The sequence below is a fragment of the Botrytis sinoallii genome (genome assembly GCF_014898435.1).
Source record: "Botrytis sinoallii strain Bc 23 chromosome Unknown BSIN_008, whole genome shotgun sequence".
In the NCBI taxonomy this organism is placed as follows: domain Eukaryota; kingdom Fungi; phylum Ascomycota; class Leotiomycetes; order Helotiales; family Sclerotiniaceae; genus Botrytis; species Botrytis sinoallii.
This window is the reverse complement of record NW_024066035.1, coordinates 264,780-287,007: the sequence shown is the minus strand read 5'-3', so window position 1 is coordinate 287,007 and position 22,228 is coordinate 264,780. Positions and strand designations below refer to the sequence as shown.

General features: G+C 43.8%; 6 protein-coding genes across 6 annotated transcripts; 5 read left to right on the top strand and 1 right to left on the bottom strand.

Annotated features, from left to right (window-relative positions):
- Positions 1-167: 167 nt before the first annotated feature.
- EAF02_005193 (uncharacterized protein) lies at positions 168-959 on the bottom strand (the record flags this gene model as incomplete). Its single annotated transcript, XM_038901241.1, has 2 exons — positions 168-690; positions 745-959. 2 exons carry the CDS (start codon positions 957-959, stop codon positions 168-170), a joined length of 738 nt encoding a protein of 245 aa, XP_038758581.1.
- Positions 960-1,510: 551 nt separating this feature from the next.
- EAF02_005192 (uncharacterized protein) lies at positions 1,511-2,530 on the top strand (the record flags this gene model as incomplete). Its single annotated transcript, XM_038901240.1, has 2 exons — positions 1,511-2,305; positions 2,384-2,530. The coding sequence occupies 2 exons, from the start codon at positions 1,511-1,513 to the stop codon at positions 2,528-2,530; spliced, it is 942 nt and encodes a 313-aa protein (XP_038758580.1).
- A 3,967-nt stretch (positions 2,531-6,497) lies between these two features.
- Positions 6,498-12,613, top strand: EAF02_005191 (uncharacterized protein). Its single transcript, XM_038901239.1, has 6 exons — positions 6,498-7,517; positions 7,642-7,703; positions 8,239-8,544; positions 8,892-10,269; positions 10,352-11,009; positions 11,070-12,613. The coding sequence occupies exons 4-6, from the start codon at positions 8,901-8,903 to the stop codon at positions 11,668-11,670; spliced, it is 2,628 nt and encodes an 875-aa protein (XP_038758579.1). The 5' UTR covers positions 6,498-7,517; positions 7,642-7,703; positions 8,239-8,544; positions 8,892-8,900; the 3' UTR covers positions 11,671-12,613.
- Positions 12,614-12,679: 66 nt separating this feature from the next.
- On the top strand, positions 12,680-14,667 carry EAF02_005190 (uncharacterized protein; the record flags this gene model as incomplete). Its single annotated transcript, XM_038901238.1, has 4 exons — positions 12,680-13,477; positions 13,782-13,958; positions 14,050-14,168; positions 14,221-14,667. Exons 1-4 carry the CDS (start codon positions 13,447-13,449, stop codon positions 14,665-14,667), a joined length of 774 nt encoding a protein of 257 aa, XP_038758578.1. The 5' UTR covers positions 12,680-13,446.
- A 1,384-nt stretch (positions 14,668-16,051) lies between these two features.
- EAF02_005189 (uncharacterized protein) lies at positions 16,052-17,160 on the top strand (the record flags this gene model as incomplete). The annotated part of the gene is made up of 3 exons (XM_038901237.1): positions 16,052-16,138; positions 16,287-16,443; positions 16,527-17,160. The coding sequence occupies 3 exons, from the start codon at positions 16,052-16,054 to the stop codon at positions 16,892-16,894; spliced, it is 612 nt and encodes a 203-aa protein (XP_038758577.1). The 3' UTR covers positions 16,895-17,160.
- Positions 17,161-17,951: 791 nt separating this feature from the next.
- Positions 17,952-21,754, top strand: EAF02_005188 (uncharacterized protein; the record flags this gene model as incomplete). Its single annotated transcript, XM_038901236.1, has 3 exons — positions 17,952-18,537; positions 18,589-20,781; positions 20,832-21,754. 3 exons carry the CDS (start codon positions 17,952-17,954, stop codon positions 21,752-21,754), a joined length of 3,702 nt encoding a protein of 1,233 aa, XP_038758576.1.
- Between the last annotated feature and the right edge of the window lie 474 nt (positions 21,755-22,228).

Below are 22,228 nucleotides of genomic sequence, written 5' to 3'. Positions count from 1 at the left end.
CCATACTCTATTACCGATATTAGACTCATAAAATATGAAGTCAATGAATAGAGAGCTCACCGTTTTCGCCTGAACGGATATTTTTGGCGTGTTCATCATACCATTATTGCCTTTCCAAGGTGAGGTCCCTGTAGTGCGTAAATTGATGCTGGCATCTCATAATCTCTTCATCTTCTCTTCTCAGATTCCAGTAATGCTCGAACCACCCTGGTGCTTTCGGCCAAGGCCTCCTTTCGTAAAATTTCTGCTGCCGCCTCTTCGTCCTGCTCAGCTCTATCACCTAGAAGCCGCAAAACAAGTCCACAGTACTCCCGAATGCCCTCGCCATCTTTTCCATAATAGCCTCTTGCGTTCTGTAAAGCTTTCCTCCCATTTTCCCACCCCTGATCTTGATTCCATTTATGTGAATTAAATCCTGTCGGGCGGAGAGTGGCAGCATCAACTGTTTCGAGCTGTGAACGTAGATTTGGGTATTTTTTGAATAGCTCTTCAAGCTCCTTCGAGTTGTCCAGAGGCTCAAATGGTCCTTTGGCTTTGGCTGCAGCTAGAGTTCCTGCTCGCGCTGCGGGATTCGCTTTGGATATTGGTGATGGGGCTTTGGTTGGAGGAGGCGCAGAGGCAAGTTTCTCTTTCTCTACTTCGTGGTCGTTGGTGTCGGCTTTGTGTATATTTGAACATTTTACAGAGCAGCTTTCTGAGAATCAGCGCCAAACTTCTTATTCGCTCGTAGAAGAAGGCACTTACTATCGCACATCACAATATCTGCAATTGTACTTGTAACTGTTCTCCTTACATAGGGTGCAGAGTTTTGGATCAACGGAAGGCTTCTCCATAGCGACACGATTTGTGAGATCGATAATTTCGACTGGCGCTTCTGCTACACTAACGCTGAATTGATTCTTGAGATCGATGGGTTCAGATGAGTGACCACCTTCGAAAGAGATTTCCATAGTATCCATGATGTTGAGGAACGATAGAGGCCTGCGTATACTTGAAGCTCTTTGGACAAGACGAGAGGGACGAACGAGAGGAAAGAAATATTGACTGTGAACTGTTCTCGTCAATTCATCTGAAATGTGTTAATACTCACATGCGGATGAGATTTATACTTTTCCAGACAGAAAGTGAAAGAAGGAAGCTAGCAATTTCGATAGGATGTGAAAAACTGAGGAAGTAAGTTCGGATGAGAATAATTTGAGAATGCATCGCTATTGCAAGCTCGTAGCCTTGCACGGCCGACAAAAAAAGTTTTGGTGGAGATAGAACCTTGTTGATCACGGAATAAGAACGGCCAATCAAAATGGAGGTAATACCATTCTGCGTCATATCCACGCTTACAAAGAACCTCACGTAGAATAATATAGAAACACATTTCAATCTTCACTTCATATTACCATACCTCTAATATCGTCACCCTATCTTAATTTCTTTCGAATATTCAGTTTGGATACTACAATAAAATATATTGATCATATTCATCTCATTCTCGAGATCTCAGGTGGAACACACGATGGCATCAAAAAGAATTATTCAGGATGCAAAGACATTGCTATCCAAATCTCGACCGGGGAAGTCATCATTTACCATCTGTCCTAGAAGCTCGCAGCGATATGTACACCAAAGTGCAAGATTGCCAGCTATGACAGCTTCGAGTTCAAGGACGAGACCAACTCTTCAACCACTCCATCAACCATCAACCATGTTAAAGCCTGCTGCGATCGGCGGCGTTCGCAGCATCTTTATCCAAACAGAAGACACTCCAAATCCGGATGCACTGAAGTTCCTTCCTAATCATCCAATCATACCACAAGACGTCAATTCGCCCTTCATAGAATACCTCAACCCCAGATCCACGCTTGCGCCACCATATCCATCCCCGCTCGCCGCATCGTTGATGAATATCGACGGGGTCAAGTCCGTTTTCTATGGCGCGAATTTCATTACAGTCACCAAGGTAGAGGATGCGAATTGGGCGCATATTAAACCCGAAGTTTTCAGTCTCATTACGGAAGCAGTAACTTCCGGTGCACAAATTGTTAACCTCACGGAGAGGACAGGAGCAAGTGGCGAACCAGAGGAAGAAGACAGTCTAGCATACAATGAGGATGATCCGGAGGTTGTCGGAATGATTAAGGAATTGCTTGAAACTCGCATCCGGCCCGCAATTCAGGAAGATGGTGGGGACATTGACTATCGCGGGTTCGAGGACGGCATGGTCAAGTTGAAGCTCCGAGGTGCATGCCGAACTTGCGACTCAAGTACTGTTACGTTGAAGAATGGTATTGAGGGAATGCTTATGCATTATGTAAGTACCAAAACCTCCATTCTTGGATCTAATGCTCAGATGATCATTTATGCAACAATGGGCTAACAACAAGTGCAGATTGAAGAAGTGAAAGGAGTTGTACAAGTATTGGATGAGGAGGAAGAGATAGCTCTCGCAGAATTTGCAAAGTTTGAGGAGAAGTTGAAGCAACAAAAAGGTCCTGATGCAGTTGCATCAAGTAGCTTAGATTCTATTCCAGGTTGAGCTCGGTACTTGGTTAAGGAGGCATGACTTTGGGATCTACCCGCATGGCAGCAGCGCGGATGTACAAAGAATCTGTTGAGGTTTCTCACTGGAGAGGATTTTGTTTCACAGCGTCTGCAATACCCACATAAAATTTGTGCATGTTTTACCATTCACGCGATGGACGAAATAGATTGCACATCAAAATCGAACATACGTGCCTAAGCCTCGCCTCACAGCACCCCTCTATGTTTCATTTCATCTTTGAAGATCGAACGTTTTTCAATGGCCATCTACAAATGTTCAAATTTGACAAACGAACTGACTTGGACGTCTGAATACAAATTCGGCCGTATAAGCTTTTTCCAGGTTTGATGCTCCTATGATATCAATTCGGCCTCATTGAATAGAAATTTGGATATCCCGCACCCCCCCTGATACTGCTTCATGCAAATCCAATTACGAAGTACATATGTCCCCTCACCCTGCATCAACTGTGATGATTTGATTGGATCAAAATTGCGGGTCTTTCTTCCATCCACAGCAGGGTGTGGACAAAAATTTCCGTGACGAATCAAGTACGCGTTGTTGAAATGGGCGTTTTGGCTTTCCAATGTCACCACTCAGAACTGCAGGATTTCTTGGCTGGCAAAGAAACTTGATAGATATCGTATGGTTTTCTACTCGAATGACAAGGCTGGAGAGGATATGCGCAGTTGACAAGATATAATGGTATCGATGGAGGGACAATGAGGGGTTACCTTCTTGGTGATTGGAGATGTATATGCGGAAGCGCCTGTAGGTAGAGTTGCTTTCGGCTTTGTCGGTGTTGCACCAGTATGGAACGGTAAGTTCTCATTTCCCCGCGATTGCAAAGGGCTTTCGTGGAAGACTGGGAGGGGAACTTTTGCCGATTTGAATTGTCAGGGAAGTAGGAGTTATTGATGCCGCTTTTGGTTGACAGGGGGGGGGGAGGGGTTTGAGGGGGTGAGGGGAAAGGAATGTTAGAATGGATGAAGTTCAATTGGTGTCTGTATCTTTCTGTAGGTATTTGCAGTATAATCTACGGAGCAATCCAGAAACAACTAGCTTGATTTTATTACTGCATGCAAGAATCTACTTTTATAACACCTAGACTCTGATAGGGCAATGCCGTTCTTCTTTGTTCTTTCGGGACATCCCACTCTTCAACCGCCTCCCGGATATTTCTTTAGACTTTCATCTCCTGCCTTTACTTTCTCTTTCCTTACCAACGTTGGACCAACTCAAGGTTCGAGGGTCCAAAACTAGATCAGCAGAGTGCGGGAAGGAAAATGCGGGAGAGGAATCCGGGGTAGCTTGAAAGCCTGGAAAAATGCAGCAGAATTTCAAAATCTTGTAATATGTCGCCATCTCGATCCTAGACTGAAAGGATTAATACTATTACGACATACGCCATCCAGATCTTTGTAACCGTGTCCAGGGAAGAAACAATCATCCGTCGAAACAAACAGAGGATGAAGGAATTATTCATCGAATGAGATGATGGTGGCGTCGTCGTTGTGGCAAAGACTGGATTTTTTATTTAATTTATATGCCATGTCGAAAGTATTTGGACTTTGAAAAGATGCACAGGTAGGTATGTGAGGAAGAAGGTAAAGGCAATAGAAATAAAAGAGGGTATCGTATTATGCTGCAGTGATTTGATGTATGTATGGATGGTGTGTGTTGCAACTTTCAAGATGGGCTCACAACATAAACATTAACTTCTCGTACTTCCATCTATTTCGTGTGCTTCTTATTGTCATATGAATATTTGTGATAAGGAGTGTGATAATTATGGTCTTTCATATCTGCAATGCCGGTACTTGAGATTTCCTTTCCAATGAGATGGAGTGTGATACCTAGGTACCTAGTAATAATGCGTGGTATTCAATCAACCAATGTATCAAACGCTCTTTGTGGTATCGCCAACATGGATGCAAAGTATCGGTCGGGTAAAAAACATCTACGAACGAAGCATCGTAGAGGATGAATTGAATGTGACTTTTTCGAGTCAATGAAGCGGCAACAGATAGTTTCTTCTTTTCAATTAGTTTGTCCTACCCAATGTTGCAAAGGAAAACCCGACATCTACCCAGCTCAGCTACCTCACACGCTCACGGGGGATTTGAAAGAGATCGTCGCTTTATTAATCTATATATTACTAAGAGAAGGGATTCGAGGCCTCGCCATCTCCTATTTCGGTCGGTCTGGATCTGTCACGTAAAGATAACCTGGTAGTTTTTAGGATCATACCTAGTCCTCCGTATATCGTACATTGTTAAAAAAAAAAATACCTAGGTGCCTAGGTATGTAATTTCTTGCATCTGATGATCTTGTCGGTTACTTTCTCTACCGGTTCGTATCTCAGATACTATCTGCAACACAGACAGGCGGACAGACGTACATATAGTTTACGTTACCAAGGCAATCTCGCGACCGACAGAAAAAACCGAACACCAACCCTGCAAAATAAATGAAAATTTGAAAATGATTCCTTTTCAAAACTTAGTATTAATTTAATTTTATATTTTAAATCTTTTTGAATTAATCTATAGAAATTATAAGCTAATAAATAAGTATTATTGAAGATTTGAAAAGATTATATTGAGTTGTTGTTTATATATTAAATTTTGATTGAAATAAAGATTTTTAGTGTTTGGTTTTTTCTATTAATTGCAAGACAATTCATATCAACATTACAACATCGTACATGCCAATCGTTGATCATTCTCCTCACCAGACGGAGGTAGGTTGAATAAGCACTTCAGTAAGTAGTTTGTTTGATATATGCTTTGCTTTGCTTTGCTTTGCTCTGCTTTGCTCTGCTTTCGGTCACTCGTCTGCATGGATGAATGTAATGATAATGTTTTGTTTGCACGGCCTGATGGAAATCCAAGAACTACTCGATGATCATTTATGGTTGCTCTCCCTACGATATGTATGTCCATATTCATCTCCATCTCCATCTCCACTCATTCCTTGGATACCCAATTAGACATACTCCATAGAGATGGTTCTCTCACACTCAGGTCTCTTTACACCTAAGTGGTTCCCATCTGAAAAGAAGCTCCATTTGTTCTGACTTGCATATTCAAGAGAAAATCCAATGCTGCTCTATGATTTATCAATATGTTAGGCACAAGTGCTTTCCCCTCTCTCTGTCTCTTGTTTTTACCCTTTTCTCTCTCTCTCGGTGCGTAGTACAGTACTGATCGCTTTCTCTCTCTCTCTCTCTCTCTCCCCTTCTTCTTGCCCAGGTTCTCACTGACAAGAACTGCTTGCTTTTTCCTCTTTCTTTACATATCCCGTGTTTGAATCATTCTCCATTGCCACTCTACCTGATTATCTCTCTTTCCTTTTCCCCCTTCCCCCCTCCCCCCTTCCACATCTTCACCTCGCCCAGTTCCTCTTACTATTCTCCTACTTCACGTCTTCACACATCTTCTACCAGTCACATACACACACACTCCCTCTCTCTCTCTCCCTCTTGATATCTCTCTCTTCTCTTCTCCCCATCCACCACCACACCACCTTTACCTCGCATCATCTACCAGCTTCTTCTCTCACTACCATTAATAGCATCTCCATTTAGCATTACCACCTCGATTAACTAGCACCTCCACATTCACATCCACATCCAACTCTACCCATCCATCCATAACCGTCGACGCATGTCCGTGAACTTTTGTGGTGGCCCTCCACTTTTAATGCAGAGCTAATTGCCCCTCCCTTGTCTTCATATGTGGCTCTTTTTGCATCCTCCTACCAATTAGATCTTTCCCCTCATTGCATTTAGAAGCTTAGTAGTTAGAACCCTTTTTTACTTTCCTGGCTCTCCACGCCCCCCTCGGATATCGAACATCGGACCCTTGTGCCAATTGTAACGCTAAAGAGACCATCAGTTCGCATCTTGATCCATTCGTCGGTCATTCAGCCTTTCCTTAGGAGATCCTTACAATTATATTACATTTACAAATACCCCCTTCTTTAAAGCTTCATATCTTGTTGTTCCATCAATATACCTATCCCTATCCATATACCCACCTATCAATCCATATATACAACACATACAACATACCTACTACAAACAGACACACACATACACACGCACACGCACACATATACACTTTGTTTATATTTTACCCCAAATATAATAAAATTAATTGTCCTCCATCATCCACATCATCAACTCCTTCTACCTCTTCCAAGATAAAAAAAAAAGGATCATTCATTGGGAATATATCTTCAACGGAGATTTCCATTTCCATTTCTCTTGAATTTCGTCATCTTCCCCAAGAAAAGAGAAAAGAGGGAAAAAAGACCAATCATTTTGTTCTCTATTGTCGCACATTGAAAACGTACAAGCATTTTGTTTTAAACTATTTTTGCGATACCACTGTTCTTGTTCTTTGAAGAGTGTCTCTCGCGTGTCCACCATAAGGTAGCTTTCCCCGCATCAAGGTTGCGCCTCGCTCATCTTCGATCCCTCGAGACTATTTACAAGCCTACTTCGCCGCAGAAGAACTTCAAAACTTTCTTAGAACCGCCCACCTTCTTTTAAAGACAACCTCTACCCGTCAACTCTTTTCGAAGTTACGATATCAGACATAATAAATTTATCTTGACAACTAATACTTTCGCACTGTCAAGAGATATATTCATCCCATTCTTCCCTCCCGAGATTCATCGGTCAATCTCGAAAACTCGAAGAGAGAGAGCTTTGGCCTTTCGTGCCTTTATCCTTCCCACGACAATGGGCTACGCATAGTCCGGGCGACACAAAGCCTTTTACGAATTCGAAATTCCGAACGCATATGCGGAGAAGCTTTGACATTCGATCTTCGGTTTGTTACAACAACTGCTAGTTCAAGCGATTATTGAGAAATAGACGGTATTTGAGTTTGGGTTTCATAAATTGAGAGAGAGAGAGAGTGTGGCATTAGAAGAGTTTCATCATTTCATGCGACAGCCGCCATTAAAGCAGGTAGGTGAGCTTCTGCCATCCCAAATCCTTCCACCTCAGATCCCTAGCCTTGACGGGGATCTCGAGTGGAGAATCATTCCGATTGCGACTCTCGAGATTTGGAGCTGACATGTCAATCTACTAGATAAACAGATAATAATTGTATTTTGAAAGTTGGGTTCTTTGGTTGGGTTTATCTCACATCCGGTGAGTTTATCTTTTTCTATATTGAAACAGAGGTACTCGACCGGGTAGTTCTCGCATCCGAATGGCCAGATCGAAGTGTGGATTCGACGACAACAATTGTTCGGGATTGGCGCAATCAAATATCAACGTCTAGGAACGTTGTTTCTTGTGGTATACGATATTCTGGATTCGAAGAGGCATTTGTCTCGTATATCAAAACCATATTGCGACGTCTGGAAGAACATTCTTGGGGTTGGATTTCAGAGCAATACCGATATATATCTCTCGGCCAAATGAGGAACCTACCTAGGCAGAACTTTCTCATTCACTTACCGGCTATCGACGCAACCGAGCTTGGAGAGTCGGTATACGGCACAGAACAGACGAATTTCTGCCTCGTGGTTTCTTGATTCCTGGTCACATTATGCTACCTGATCTTGACACTTTTTTCGATCTTGTCGATTGCCACGGACTTGAACAATTCTAGAATCAATCTCTTTCTGTTTTTTTTCCCTCCATACTGTTCTTATTGCTTACTGACAAAGATATCACACAGTATTAGTTATTCGTTTCTTGTGCGTCAGTATCGAAAGTCGGTCCGCTTCTCCTCCTTGCGGGGCACACCAGAATTCACTCACGTTCGCATTTAAACTTGGGCCTCTTTCAGCTCTTCCATCTAGACATTCACGCCCTGTTTTCTAGCAGATCGGTTCCCTATTCTTGATCAATTCTACAAATTCGCTTACTGTCGACTTAACCCCCCTTTTGCCAAGCAGACTCTATCAAGTAGTTCGGCCATTTTCAACAACTACTGCAATACAAAACTCGATTATAATTTTAGGCAAGACTCTTTATTAGCTTGGTAAGTTTTCATCACTATATTTTTCTTTCGTCCTTCGATCTATCCGATAGTCTTTTGTTTTGGTTGCGATCTATTGCGCATATTCAATTCTAGACTGACTGCATGAGAAGCTGCTGGGATTCTTTCCTGTGGCTTTCTTTGTGTTGTGATAACCCTCTTTTTCAATATGATTCACTTGCTCACTCCCCTGCTCACTTGAGTATACGGCTCCCAACTTTGAATATTTAAGGACAGCCTTTGCAAGTTGCAGTAGCCCAAGTTCTACATAAGATATTTTTTTTTTACTTTAGATCTCAATTTAGAGCAGCTTTCTTCTCGTCTCTCTACAGAGAACTAACAGTTTCTAGTTAGTCACCATGAGTTCAAGCAATAATAAGATCGGAGCCGGTGGCAAGGCTAACCAATCGAATCCTTCATCCATGACATCAAGTAATCCTTCCCTCCTCCTTGGCAAATTCAATGAGCGCCGCTCAACACCGGATTCGGAGGCTTTGGCAAGCTCCGATGATGAACCTGACAGACAGGACATTCAACAGCCAGTTAATCCACCTCAAAAGCCGCCTGCACGTCGTGCCTCATGGTTGAACGACACACCTCAAGCTGGAACTCAGCCACGAAAGGGCTCGTTCGCAAGTAGTAGCATGTCTCCAACAGCTTCACATCCCAGTACACCCTCGACTGAGTCCAACGTTTGGGGTTCTCATGCCCAAGCAGCAGCAGGTCGTGGACATACGAGCACGAGCTCATTCCCTTGGGGTAGTGCTATTTGGAACAGCGAGTCGCGTAAAGAGCCACCCTCTAGATTGACTGAAGTATTACCATCTCCAACTTCTATGCATCCACCGGGCTCAGCTGGCAATGGATACTTTCCTAATGAAATGATGAGTCAACGAGACCCCTCAGCGAACCAACCCATCCCATTCGCAATCCCTCTCCATCCCACTCCTAAAACATACAGATCCCAATCGTACTCCGTCGGTCAGCTCGACCCAGATACAAGTGCTGGCCCACCGCCAGCAGCCGTTCCAGCGGCTTCTGGTCGGGGACATAGAATTGGACATTCCGCATTGCAACATCGACCATCCCGGCCAAGTATGTTGAGCGAAATGACCGAGGGCGGTCTTGGAAAAGTCAAGGAAGTCGAGGATGATGACGATGAGAGTACTAACAGTTCTTCGCATGGTGTTCAAATTCAATCTCAAGAAGCCAAGACTATAGAATTATTAGCTAAAGAAAATGCAATGTTGCGACAACAGCAACAATATCAGAATCTGCGCCTCCGACCACGATCTTCAACCTCCAATCCCTTTGGCCTTGGCAACGGTTATGGCTTGCAGGAAGAGCCTCTACCTGAAGAGTCAGATTATGCAATTGACGAACTTGATGAGCTCAATGATTTACAAGATCCATCCAAAGCGATGTTAGGCCGAAGAATGAGCGAGTATGGTATTGCTGGCGCCCAGAGAGCCTCGCCGTACACTCTTGAAAATAGAAAGTTGGAGAATGTGAAGAAGGCCTATTGGCAAAGCTCACTCGGGTTCGGCGGACTGTCCGATATTCCGCAGAGCAGGCGCCACTCTTTCGCTGATATACCTGCTCGGCAAGGTTCTGTTAGCTCGACGATTGGTGAGTCGTTGTCACAACTCGATGCATCTATCCACGAGAGCCTGTCGTCAAATGCGGGTCGGTATAATGAAAATAATGGCTACTCTACTAATGACCATGGTGAGCAATATTCATAAATCCCTGAAGTGTCTTTGAGCTGTAGGCAGGCATGAATTGACATCCTTATACTAACTGAATGCAGCAGCTTCATACTTCGGAAATCTTACTCAACCGGGTCCTTCCCCATTCAATCCTTCTGCATACCCTTACGGAAATGTCAATCAATACTCCACTGGCCGCCCTGCATCACCTCATCGAAGCATGTATGGCGTTCCACAACCTCGACACAATCAACTATTGTATATCGTGTTATTCAAATGTTCGCGCGCAGATGTGTTTTATGTTCAAGAGGGCACTGGTCTCTCTGTCAAGCCTGGAGATCTTGTGATTGTTGAAGCCGATCGAGGAACCGATCTAGGCACCGTTGCTAAGGATAACGTGGACTGGGCTACTGCCAAGGAACTCAAAGAGCATTATGCCGAAGAGCACTACAAGTGGCTCATGATGTACTCTCAGGGTGCTGTAGGCAATACTGATGGAACTGGTGCTGGTTTAATGGCTGCTGCGAATGGTATGCAAGGAAGCGCTGTCGGCGGTATGGGTCCACCAAGTCAGCACGGCATGCAGGAACCCAACCCAGGAGAGATCAAGCCCAAGATCATCAAGCGCCTTGCTCAAAACCATGAAATTCAAGCTTTGCGTGATAAGGAAGGAAATGAAGCAAAGGCCAAGCGTGTTTGTACGCAGAAGGTGAAAGAGCATGGTCTACACATGGAGATTCTAGATGCCGAATTTCAGATGTAAGTCAACTAATGATCGCACCAGCTATTCCGATGATATGAGCTTACATTCAAATTTAGGGATTGGAAGAAGCTTACGTTTTATTACTTCGCTGATGCCTATATCAACTTCAATTCCCTCGTTACGGACTTGTTCAAAGTATACAAGACAAGAATTTGGATGTCCGCGATCAATCCTGCTTCTTTCGCAAGTCCCGCACTTGGCTTGCAAGCACCAAGCGGTATCGGACCTGGAGCTGTAGGTGTAAATAGAACTACACAAAGTGAGCGTCGACCACAACAGGCCGAGCAGCCACAAACATACAACACAACGCAAGCAGGCCGAGGCTATCAAGGTGTCTTTGCACAACCATTTCAGCCAGCTATGGACAGAAGTTCTGCAGCTGCTCCTGGCTTTCAGCCTCAAGGATATACTTATGGATATTCTCCATTTGGTTCTACCAGAAATGTCGGTGCTACGAGCGCTTATGGTACGTCAATGCTTGACCCATATTCTGGATTTGCAAATACAGCCGACTATCAAGCACCTGGACGATTCCCCTCTCCTCATGGCACTACCCCAACTCATGATAGTAGCGAATATGGTCGACAGACTGGACTTGTTGGTCAATCTGATGGTTGGATCGGAGCCTTCCAGGGCTTGTCTATGGGAACTCGTTAAATATGGGTTTCTATTAGAACATACCCACGATTTCGACCCGTTCCTTTGGCAAATCATAAGCAAGTCCATAACAGTCATAACCCTTGCCTCTGGTTTTGATTTCTTCTTTCATTTCCAGATGGTGAGTTATCATCGGCACACTCCTACAGAACCGGAGCCTAGATACATTTTTCTGTTGTAATATACCACAGATGCCCATCCTCATCGGCCCTGTTTCATAATTCTCTACATGTTCTAGGTGAACATACTATCTACACATTCGTTTATTTCATTTTCACATTGCGTTGCAACAAGCAACACATTGTTTCTATGGGTTGGGAGATACTAAATACTATGAAGACATACTGGAATAACGTCTTCTGGAATACTACACTTTTATTGCAATTTGATCATAGAGGTTAATTGAGAAGGTTTCATTCGGAATGGGGATTCTTCTGGATTTACTACATAATCGGAGACAGGCATCGGATTCGTACACAACACACTGGACATACTTTTCTACTTCTTCAATTCGTCGATACCATTTTTGTTCCACAGTTAGTCAGGGGGACTGCACCTTTGCGTCTTCGAGACCCTGACGCCTTACCACGACTTAACGAGTAAAAAAACAACAATTTTCAAGAACTCCATTGATAGATAGATCTTTCCAAATACGGCGGTGTCAAGTGGGGAAAAAAAGAAATTGGGGAAATTTGCAAAGGATAATGGATGGATGGATGCATGTTTTTTTTTTCATTGCTTTGTGGTTTTTGATTCTTTTTCTGGCCCGATTTGTTACCTTTTTGTGTCGTTTTTTGTTCTTCTACGATTCAAGGGGGCGGAGAATCGAATCGTCGATGAGATGGAATGGAAACGTTTTGATACATGTTCAAAGGCATTAGGGTTATGGATAAGGGAATCGGTAGCAAGAATGGAATTCATACACTGGGCTATTTATTTTGAATCGAAGTGGTCAATGTGTGATGTGATATGATATGTATACCTACTTGTTATGACAACAGCACAGATGAGCAGGTTAAACGAAAATACGTAAGCAGCCAGCAATAATCCCTATGGCCCATTCCTCAAACTTACAACCTCTCTCCTTCATAAACCCAAATACGCATCTCTTCCCATCGACAAACACGCCAAATCGAAAGAGTAGCGCATACCGGCACCTCGTGGTGTAGCGGTTAGGAGTGTCACACCGGGTCCTCTAAAAACCCCCCCGAATCATGGGGGTTTCCTCCCGCCCCTAATGAGGGGCGGCAAGGTTTTGCTAGTCTGATTTTCGGATGGAGATTTTGGGTGTTTTTTTGGTTTTTTTACATACAGTATGATTGATTGATGGTTGCGCCAGTTATTTTTATTATTATTAGGAAACAAAAGAGCTTTTCTGTTTCTTAAGAGGTCTGTCCTTCTCTTTACGGATTTTTCTGTTACTTTCCTTCCTTCCTTGCTTGGGAAGGAAGGAAGGAAGTGAGGTGAGGTGGAAGTTTCGCGAGCGGGGAGGAGGCGGACCGGACCCACTTTGTGTCTCTTTCACTTTCACTTTCATCTTTTACTTTGACTTTGACATCGATCTTGAATTCATTACGGAATTTCATTTTTGTATTTGGGAATGAGTGATTGATTGATTGGTGTATGCTTGAATACCTACTCGCTAGATATTGATTGTCTCTTGTCTGAGTTTATCTTTCGTTTCTTTATCTGGATTGAGTCTCCTGTGATTCGGATTTGTTTACACGACGTTGAACTTCTTCCACTTACCTGTCTATATATACATATATTACTACGATGGTGCGCAAATCAAAACGCAAGTCTGAAGGTGAGTTGATTGTTGATTTCTGTATGCTTGGTATTTTTTATTCTGGCATCTTTGTTTTTGTTGTTGTTTTCGTTGAGGATTGGATGTGGAATTGTCTAACTTGGAGATTTGTGGCGTGTGAAGGAGATTTGCCGAATTCGAGGTTGAAGGCGAGAAAGAGTGGTGAATATAGAGGTGGATTGGATGGTGAGGAGCGAGAGGAGGGGTTTGATGCGGTGCGGATTGGGTTGATAGGAAGGGGGTGAGGAGGGATGGTAGGGAGAAAAAGGATGTTGGTGGTGTTGCGGATCAGGTTGATAAGAAGGGTTTGAGGAGAGATGGGAAGGAGAAAAAGAAGGAGAAGAAAAGGGGAAGAATGTCGGAGCCTGCGAGGATTGGGCGAAGGGAATTGGAAAGAGGGAAGAAGATGATGAGGATGAGGATGAGGATGAGGATGATGGGATGGGGATGAGGATGAGGATTCGGGACAAGAAGCTAGCAAGTATGCGGAGTGTTTGGAATGTTTATTTGTTTGCAGAGTGTGTACTGACTTGATTCAACAAAGTGAGTTTCTGGAGCTCGACAATCTTGAGAGGAAGAAAAAGAAGAGCGCCGAGAGAGCGAAAGCGCAGTTTATGGAGAAATTTATTGGGGTCGTGGAGAGAGACGTGAAGGACTTCAAGGAATCGGCGGCAGAGTTGGAGAGAGAAGCGTGAGTATACCTTTCCTGGCTAAGAATTTGAACTGCACACTGACTCTTCTAGTTCGGTCGAAATAAGGACTTCCTGGAAGGCTTTCATGCTGCTTATTCTTTGTCGGCACCATTCAAAACTGTCTCTTATGATTTTTCTTTAAATCATAAAAAAGGTCGAATCATGATTACACGGGCGTTGGAGTTGAGTTCGCAATTTGATAACCTGACAAGGAAGGATATCGCAAAAGAGTTGGCAGGATTATTTGGTAACGAGTGGAGCAAAGAGGATGGAGAGATTGCTAAGATGCTTGAACTGGGAAAAGTGGTTGGGGTGAATAAATTTGAGTGTATTGTGAATGCTTCAAAGCCGGAGATCTTGGAGACAGAGGCACTTGAAGTTTCGAAGAAATTCTACCCAGCTGTTGAAGAGGAAATTAGTACTGGCTGGGGCAAGGAGGCGAGGAAACATGAGAGGGCTCATAAGAGATTGCTCAAGGCTTTTGAAAGCAGGAGTTGAGTTGTGGTGAGAGGAGGATTAGGGATCAGAATGAGATGGGGGATTTATAAATTTGCTTGATGTCTTTTCAGACTTTGCTACTTGGCTGTTGGGACTTGGAGCTGTATTGTAGTATGTATACTATCCTGTCTTCTCTCATCTTTGAGATACTATCACATAGTAGCTATAAATGAATGTGTATGTATGACCTAGCGAACTTTGCTGAGTATGACATAGACGCGAGTGAAGAGAATTGAGGTGAATACTTACCTGTTGTAAGGAATGCTACTTTAGGCCTGATGATATCCTGGGGACAATATAATGAAGAAGTTTAAGCGAAATTTACTCGAGGAATATGTTTTTCAGGGCGGGGGATACGATATAGTAGATTGATCTGTAAGACGAGATGAGGGTTTAGAGAGAGGGAGATTATGATTTATAGGAGTGGGTTTCGGCTTGAGGTGAAAGGGGGAGGGGGGAATTGGGATTGGGAATGGATATGGAAATAAGATGATAATTAAAATAGAGATGGAGATGGAGATGGAGATAGAGATGGTAATTGGATGCATGAAGGAGAATGTTTGGAGTGGACAAAGAGAGAATTGAATTTGAACTGAGATGGAGGGGAATCTTGTAGGTGGGTATATGAGGATACTTCGTTACTACTTGAGCGCTGTGAGACTGTGAGAGGGAGGATTTGGTAGTGCTTTTTGGAATTCTCTTTGGGAGTACAGGGTGGATAAGCAGATAAGATGCTCCGGGGAGAACTATTTGTAGAAGATACGCCAAATCACTCAGATACATAGAAGATTATGTATTGAGAACCTATGTATTTCAATGTCAGTATAGATGGATTTGTATGCTAGCAATGTATATTTTATTGTAAACTAGAAGCTCCCGAGTATGTCTATAAAAGTTTCAGTTCAGGATAATGATTGTCTGTCTGATTTCCTTTAATTCCAAGTTAAGGATACCTACTGGTGGATGTATTTTTGGGATCACGGGCTTTACGTCCTACTAGATGTAGAGAGCTCGAGGAGGGGCCGGCTGGTGGATAATGAAGTGGGGAAGTTTTGATATGTTGCCTCAGGCTTGAAGAAAATTTACCCGAACGCGCTAAAAAATCGCACATTGATTTTCACAAAATTGATTCTCGAGAACTTTTTCCTTTTAGACAACACGACAATCGACGCCGCCGACAACTCCCAAAATCAATCAAGGTTAGTAAATCGAGTTCGTTGGAATACAGACTTCAGATAAACCATCTGCGACGAGGAATATACTTCTAGAATTGCAGATGTTCATCGGAATTGGATTTCTTCGATTTTGCTTCGCAGCTCTACCACCAATTCGATTTTGATGGTTCTTACATGGAACTTTGCTAACGTTGATTCTCCGCAAACAGATGGGTGCTCTTAAATATCTCGAGGAAATTCAGAAGAAGAAGCAATCTGATGTGCTTCGATTTCTTCTCCGTGTCCGATGCTGGGAGGTAAGATAAAAACGACCCCAAGAGACGATCTCGATCGACTTCAATTATTCGAAAATTTGGTCTTCGGACAAGCAAATTGGAATATTGTGGACATCTTTGATGTCTCTGCTATACACTCGTTGAACTTAGCTGAGAGTGCATAATATAGCTCCGACAATTGAACGTCGTTCACCGTGCTTCTCGTCCATCCCGCCCAGACAAGGCCCGCCGTCTCGGTTACAAGGCCAAGCAAGGATACGTTATCTACCGTGTCCGTGTTCGTCGTGGTGGCCGCAAGCGCCCAGTTCCAAAGGGTGCCACCTACGGTATGTTCGATTCCATATTCGACAGAAGGAGAAGATGCTTTCTCCAAAAAATTGCATTTACTAACCCAAATTTCGCATTTTAGGAAAGCCAACCAACCAGGGAGTTAACCAACTCAAGTACCAAAGATCCCTCAAGTCCACCGCTGAGGAGCGTGTCGGTCGTCGTTGCGCCAACTTGAGAGTCTTGAACTCCTACTGGATCAACCAAGACTCCACCTACAAATACTTCGAGATCATCCTCGTTGACCCTCAACACAAGGCCATCCGTCGCGATCCCCGTATCAACTGGATCGTCAACCCAGTCCACAAGCACAGAGAATCTCGTGGATTGACTGCCACCGGAAAGAAGTCCCGTGGTCTCGGAAAGGGTCACGGATTCAACAAGACCACCGCTGGCCGCAGAAAGACCTGGAAGAAGCACAACACCCTCAAGTTGCAAAGATACAGATAAATGTAATCAGGGGTTGGTTAGGTGTTGTTGCTTGCTTGGGCAATGGGATGAATGGATTATTTTATGGCCTCATGGCGCACTGGTAGTTAATGCAAAAATGCATAGCTTTCCCATCATACCCAAAACTTTTATGAATTTACGAATCTTCTACTATGTGAAAGTATCATAGATTTTTGGATATCGTGTTCTGTGACCAATGAAAATGTGAATACATGGGATGAATTTTCAATACAATCTCGCTCTCTCGGGCAGCCAAGAAATGATTAGAAATGGTTAAGCTATTTCCCTACATATTCTTCTCTTCCCCATATATATTTCATAACAAATTTTAAAATCTCATCACGAACATGTAATGTAACACAACACACCTCCAAATGCTAACTTCTTCTCGATAAACTCCGAGGGTCGTTTCAACATGTCTCGTATTCATTCTTCCTCCATTTCTTCTTGTCAACCAGTTGAAACAAGGAAGATTTTCTCATTTCTTGGCAAAGGAATAACACTTCCGTTTTCAAGCCATTCCAATTATGCATAAACTACTACTCGTACTACACTACCAGTACCTTGACACTACTACTACTACTACTACTACTACTAGGTCGTACATCAGATCCAGACATTTCTTGTGGGGAAACCTACCTTAGCCACATCCATCCCAATATGTACTGAGATAAACCTGCAAGATTAACAATATAAATTTATACGATAACGGTAAATAACCAATCCATGTTTGTTGTTGGAGAAGATCCCCCTTTGGAGATTTGGGACGAAGGTCAAAATCTAATGCAACGTTTACTACTCGTAATTTTAGATGTTAATTCATGAGAGTACTTTTAGGAAAGAGCCCGAGACCACTTGCCCCTAAAGTTCAAGCACGAACGAACGGACAGACTCTCGATTACGAAAACAAAAGATAGCTTGGATATACCACACGAGAAGGGAACTGAGCTACTGCCCTCGCACAACATTTACAATTGATTTCGCAAAATACTTTTGGAGGACCCGATGGTCAAACTAGAACGCCTGCACTTCGCAGACATCGTTTGAAAATAATAAAATGGCACCTTGGTCTAGCCGCCTACTTGCTTCTTCGAGCGCACGGATCGATTCTGGCTCGAGCATTGCTACCGTTGGACCAGCACCTGATTCGCCGACGAGAATAAGAGGGAGAGCAAAGATTACGGAGGCAGATATCTTGGATAATGCGTATGGTATTCCGACATTGACCACGGCCGGTCGGCCAGGTCCCTCGGGTTCGTATTCCTCGAATTCCTCCAAACCGACTTCGAGCCATGGGAGATCCATGAGCCACCCTTTCCCGTCGCTGTTTAATAGCAAGAAGAAGGTGACCGCGCCGACACTACCTGGAATTGGGTTTTTTGATGACGACGATACATCACCGGAACATAATACAGGGGCTAGGTCTTCGAGGGTGCCAGACAAGGATTTTTTGACGGGAAAGTGTATGACTTGCAATTCGAGCGTGAGTTGGCCGAAAGAGCTTCATACGTTTCGATGCAAAGTTTGTATGACAGTGAACGATCTTCAGCCATACACCCCAGCTCAAATTGATGGACTCAGAGTGGCAGGAGGTGGTAAATCTACGACTTACTCTGGGTTGAGTAAACCCCAATTCTCTAGAGGTATGCTATGAGCGGATGATCTATTATAGATCTCATATCTGACCTTTATAGTGGCGCCATTATCTGTGGAGAAAACTCGAAGAATTGCGGAACGATGTATAACTACCTACCTAATCAATCGACTAAAGCATGACGAAGCCGATACCTGTAATACACTGTCAAGTCCGCCAAGGTCACCTACATTCGAAACGACGGAATCCCCACAAGAATATCAGTATCCCCGACATTTCAATCAACCTGGTTCACAAGCACTTCCCATTAGACCCCCTCCTGGACGCGGAAACAGTTCTGGAGATCGCCCAAGTATAGACGCTCAAAGACGGCCGGGTTCGCGTTCAATGCCCTACTCAACTTCATCCCCTGGCAGTTTCCTTGGCGCCCATATGGAAAAACGTGATCGAATGGGCTCTGGTACTTACTCCAAACAATTGGCTAGTCAACCGCCAAGTAGAAGTCCTCCACATCCACCGGAAAAATTCGACGAACCTATGCACGGAAGACAAGATAATGTCGCCAGAAACCTCTTTAGACCCTTGGAAGAATATATTACAGCATCATTTAGCCAGTTCGATTGTATCAATACTTCCTTTAGTACTATGCGACAACATTCCAATCCTAGGGCAGGAAGCCAGAGTGGTCTAAAGAATTTTATGGCCACTATTCCAGACGAAAATGATCCGCAGTCAGAGACTCCCTTGGAAGAACTTGATCCCCGAATGTTGATGCTGGGAGATATTGCAGAGAATGGTTCTTGGTGGACTGGCAATCAAAAAGAAACCCCTGAAAAAGCTCGCGGCCAACGGCCTGTTGAAACGATACGCACGAATCCTCATTGCGATCTTACTACAGTCAAATCACCTCGTATTGACTGGCCTGACCTCAATGAATGGTATCATGTAGTATCGCATCCGGGAAGAATTTGGCATCGCAAACTGGATGAATTGATATCACGTCGATCTAGCCCGGTCATTCAAGCGCCCACTGATAGCGAGCTTGCCGAAATTGAGGATACAATCACAGAGGCTCAGTTGCATCTCCAGAGAATTTTGTTGAAGGCTACGGAAAGTCTATTGAAACGTCCCGGGCGTCCTCTAAAGGAGCCTGATAATCTCCGATTTCTCTTGATCATTTTAGCCAATCCTCTTCTGTACCCTGGAAATGGTACCGCTTCAAGAAATACAGGGCCGAGAGCGCCACCAAGCGACCAGAGACCGGAAGCTAGTGATCTCAATGTGACTAAAACTAGAGGTCAACCTTTGTCTTCTTCTAAACAACCGCCGAATGCTACAAAAGGAGCATCCGGCCAACACTCAGGAATCATCAAACGTATCGTGGGACTGCTTTCCAATACTCCAAATGAATGCCATCATCATATAGTTTCGTGGTTCGCTAGATATCCAGAGGGTCATTTCCAACGTACCACAGAGTTAGTCGGCAGCTTTGTCACTTATAGACTTACTAGACAGCATGGGAAACCTCGCGAGGCTGATCGACCCGACTTCACTTCTGGCTTAGTCCCTCACATGAGTTCTAGAGAATCCCATAATAATGCTGCAGCTTTTCACGCGGCTCTTCAAGCTGGGCAGAGTACCAACAAGAAAAAGGAGACGAAACAAAAAGCTGTTGTATATAGTGATGATTGGCAGATCAGGGCGGCTGCTAGGGTGATGGCACTTCTTTTCTCAGCCAATAATAGTGGGTTACATAGAAAAGGCAAGTTACTCAGTAGTGTTCAATCGCCAGCCGAGTATCTGTCGAAAAGTACGGAACCTAGTATTGGAACTCCGATTAGAGCTCTGGCCGCACATGGACAGATGTTACCAACAAGCCACTTTTACAATACCTTGCTCGATTATTCCGATCTTGTCGCTGATTTTGAGGCTTGGGAAAGCAAGCGTAGCAAGTTTGCTTTTTGCCAATATCCATTCTTTCTCAGCATTTGGGCAAAAATCCAAATCATGGAGCATGATGCTCGACGTCAAATGGAAGTGAAGGCGAGAGAGGCGTTCTTTAATAGCATCATGACACGTAAACTAGTCAGTCAGAATCTTCTTTTGCAAGTCAGACGAGAGTGCTTGGTGGAGGATAGCTTGAAAGGGGTTAGTGAGGTTGTGGGAACTGGTGGTGAGGAGATCAAGAAGAGTTTGAAAATAGAATTCAAGGGCGAAGAGGGTATTGATGCTGGTGGTTTGAGAAAAGAATGGTTCCTTCTTCTTGTGAGAGAAGTTTTTAATCCTGATCATGGTATGTATCTCCTCCGATGTGATTCCAGACTGTAAACTAACAATAAGCAGGCATGTTCTCATACGATGAGGACTCTCATTTCTGTTACTTTAATCCTAATAGCTTTGAAACAACCGATCAATACTTTCTTGTTGGGGCTGTACTTGGTTTGGCTATCTACAATTCAACCATTCTCGATGTGGCGCTGCCTCCTTTCGCTTTCCGAAAATTGCTCGCCGCTGCCCCAGCTGCAGCACCCGGTGCAACATCACATGCGAAGCCTTCTATGACATATTCTCTGGAAGACTTGGCAGAATTCAGACCTGCTCTGGCTCATGGGCTGAGACAACTCCTTGAGTTTGATGGAGACGTCGAGGAAACATTTTGTCGCGATTTCGTAGCAGACGTTGATCGCTATGGACAAACAGTCCAAGTACCTCTCTGTCCTGACGGCGACAAGAAACCAGTGACGAACTCCAATCGAAGAGAATTTGTGGATCTTTACGTGCGATATCTTTTAGACAGTGCCGTAGCTCGACAATTTGAACCCTTCAAACGCGGATTCTTTACTGTTTGTGGAGGAAACGCTTTATCACTTTTCCGACCCGAAGAAATTGAACTCCTCATTAGAGGCTCCGATGAGCCTCTAGATATAAGTTCTCTCCGCGCCGTCTCAGTGTGTGAAAATTGGGGGGCAAAAGATGCAGCAGAGCGCGAACCAGTCATTCAATGGTTTTGGGAATCCTTTCAAAAAGCGGATCCAAAGGATCAGAGAAAACTTTTGAGCTTTATCACAGGCAGTTCTTGTATTCCGGCAATGGGTGCAGCTAGTTTGGTTATTAAATTGAATTGTTTGGGGGATGATAGTGAGAGATTCCCGGTGGCAAGGACGTGCTTTAATGCGTTGAGTTTGTGGAGGTATGCGACGAGGGAAAAGTTGGAGGCAAAACTTTGGAGAGCAGTCCATGAGAGTGAGGGATTTGGATTGAAGTAGTGAGGGATAGGTGTTGGAGGGAGTAGTTTGTGTGGGTGGGGAGATGGTCAGAATAGAAAGAGAAGGAAAGCATTTTACATAGAGTGCTACTGATGTTAATGTTTGGTGGAGATGGGCGTCTTTATTTTGTATTCAATGGAGCCCCAAGGGTTTTGGTGTCGGCATTGGCGTTGGTAACTCGATTGTCGTTCAGGAACTGGACAGTTGAGTAGGTATTTGCATGAGTCTTGGAATTGGACTGAACTTGGACCCCGGCAAAGATTGCATGCCTTTTACATGAGAAGCAGAGCCATTCATCAAAATTAGATGAGACGAGATAATATCTCTTCGTTAATGATCATTCGTATATCACTTCTCTCATCCCCTATCTGTGTGACTATTACTGTAACCATATTTTCCCATATAAAGTGATGTATCAAATACCTTACTCTTTTCTAGTCATTTTGATTTTCATTTTTCCCATCATGTGAGTAT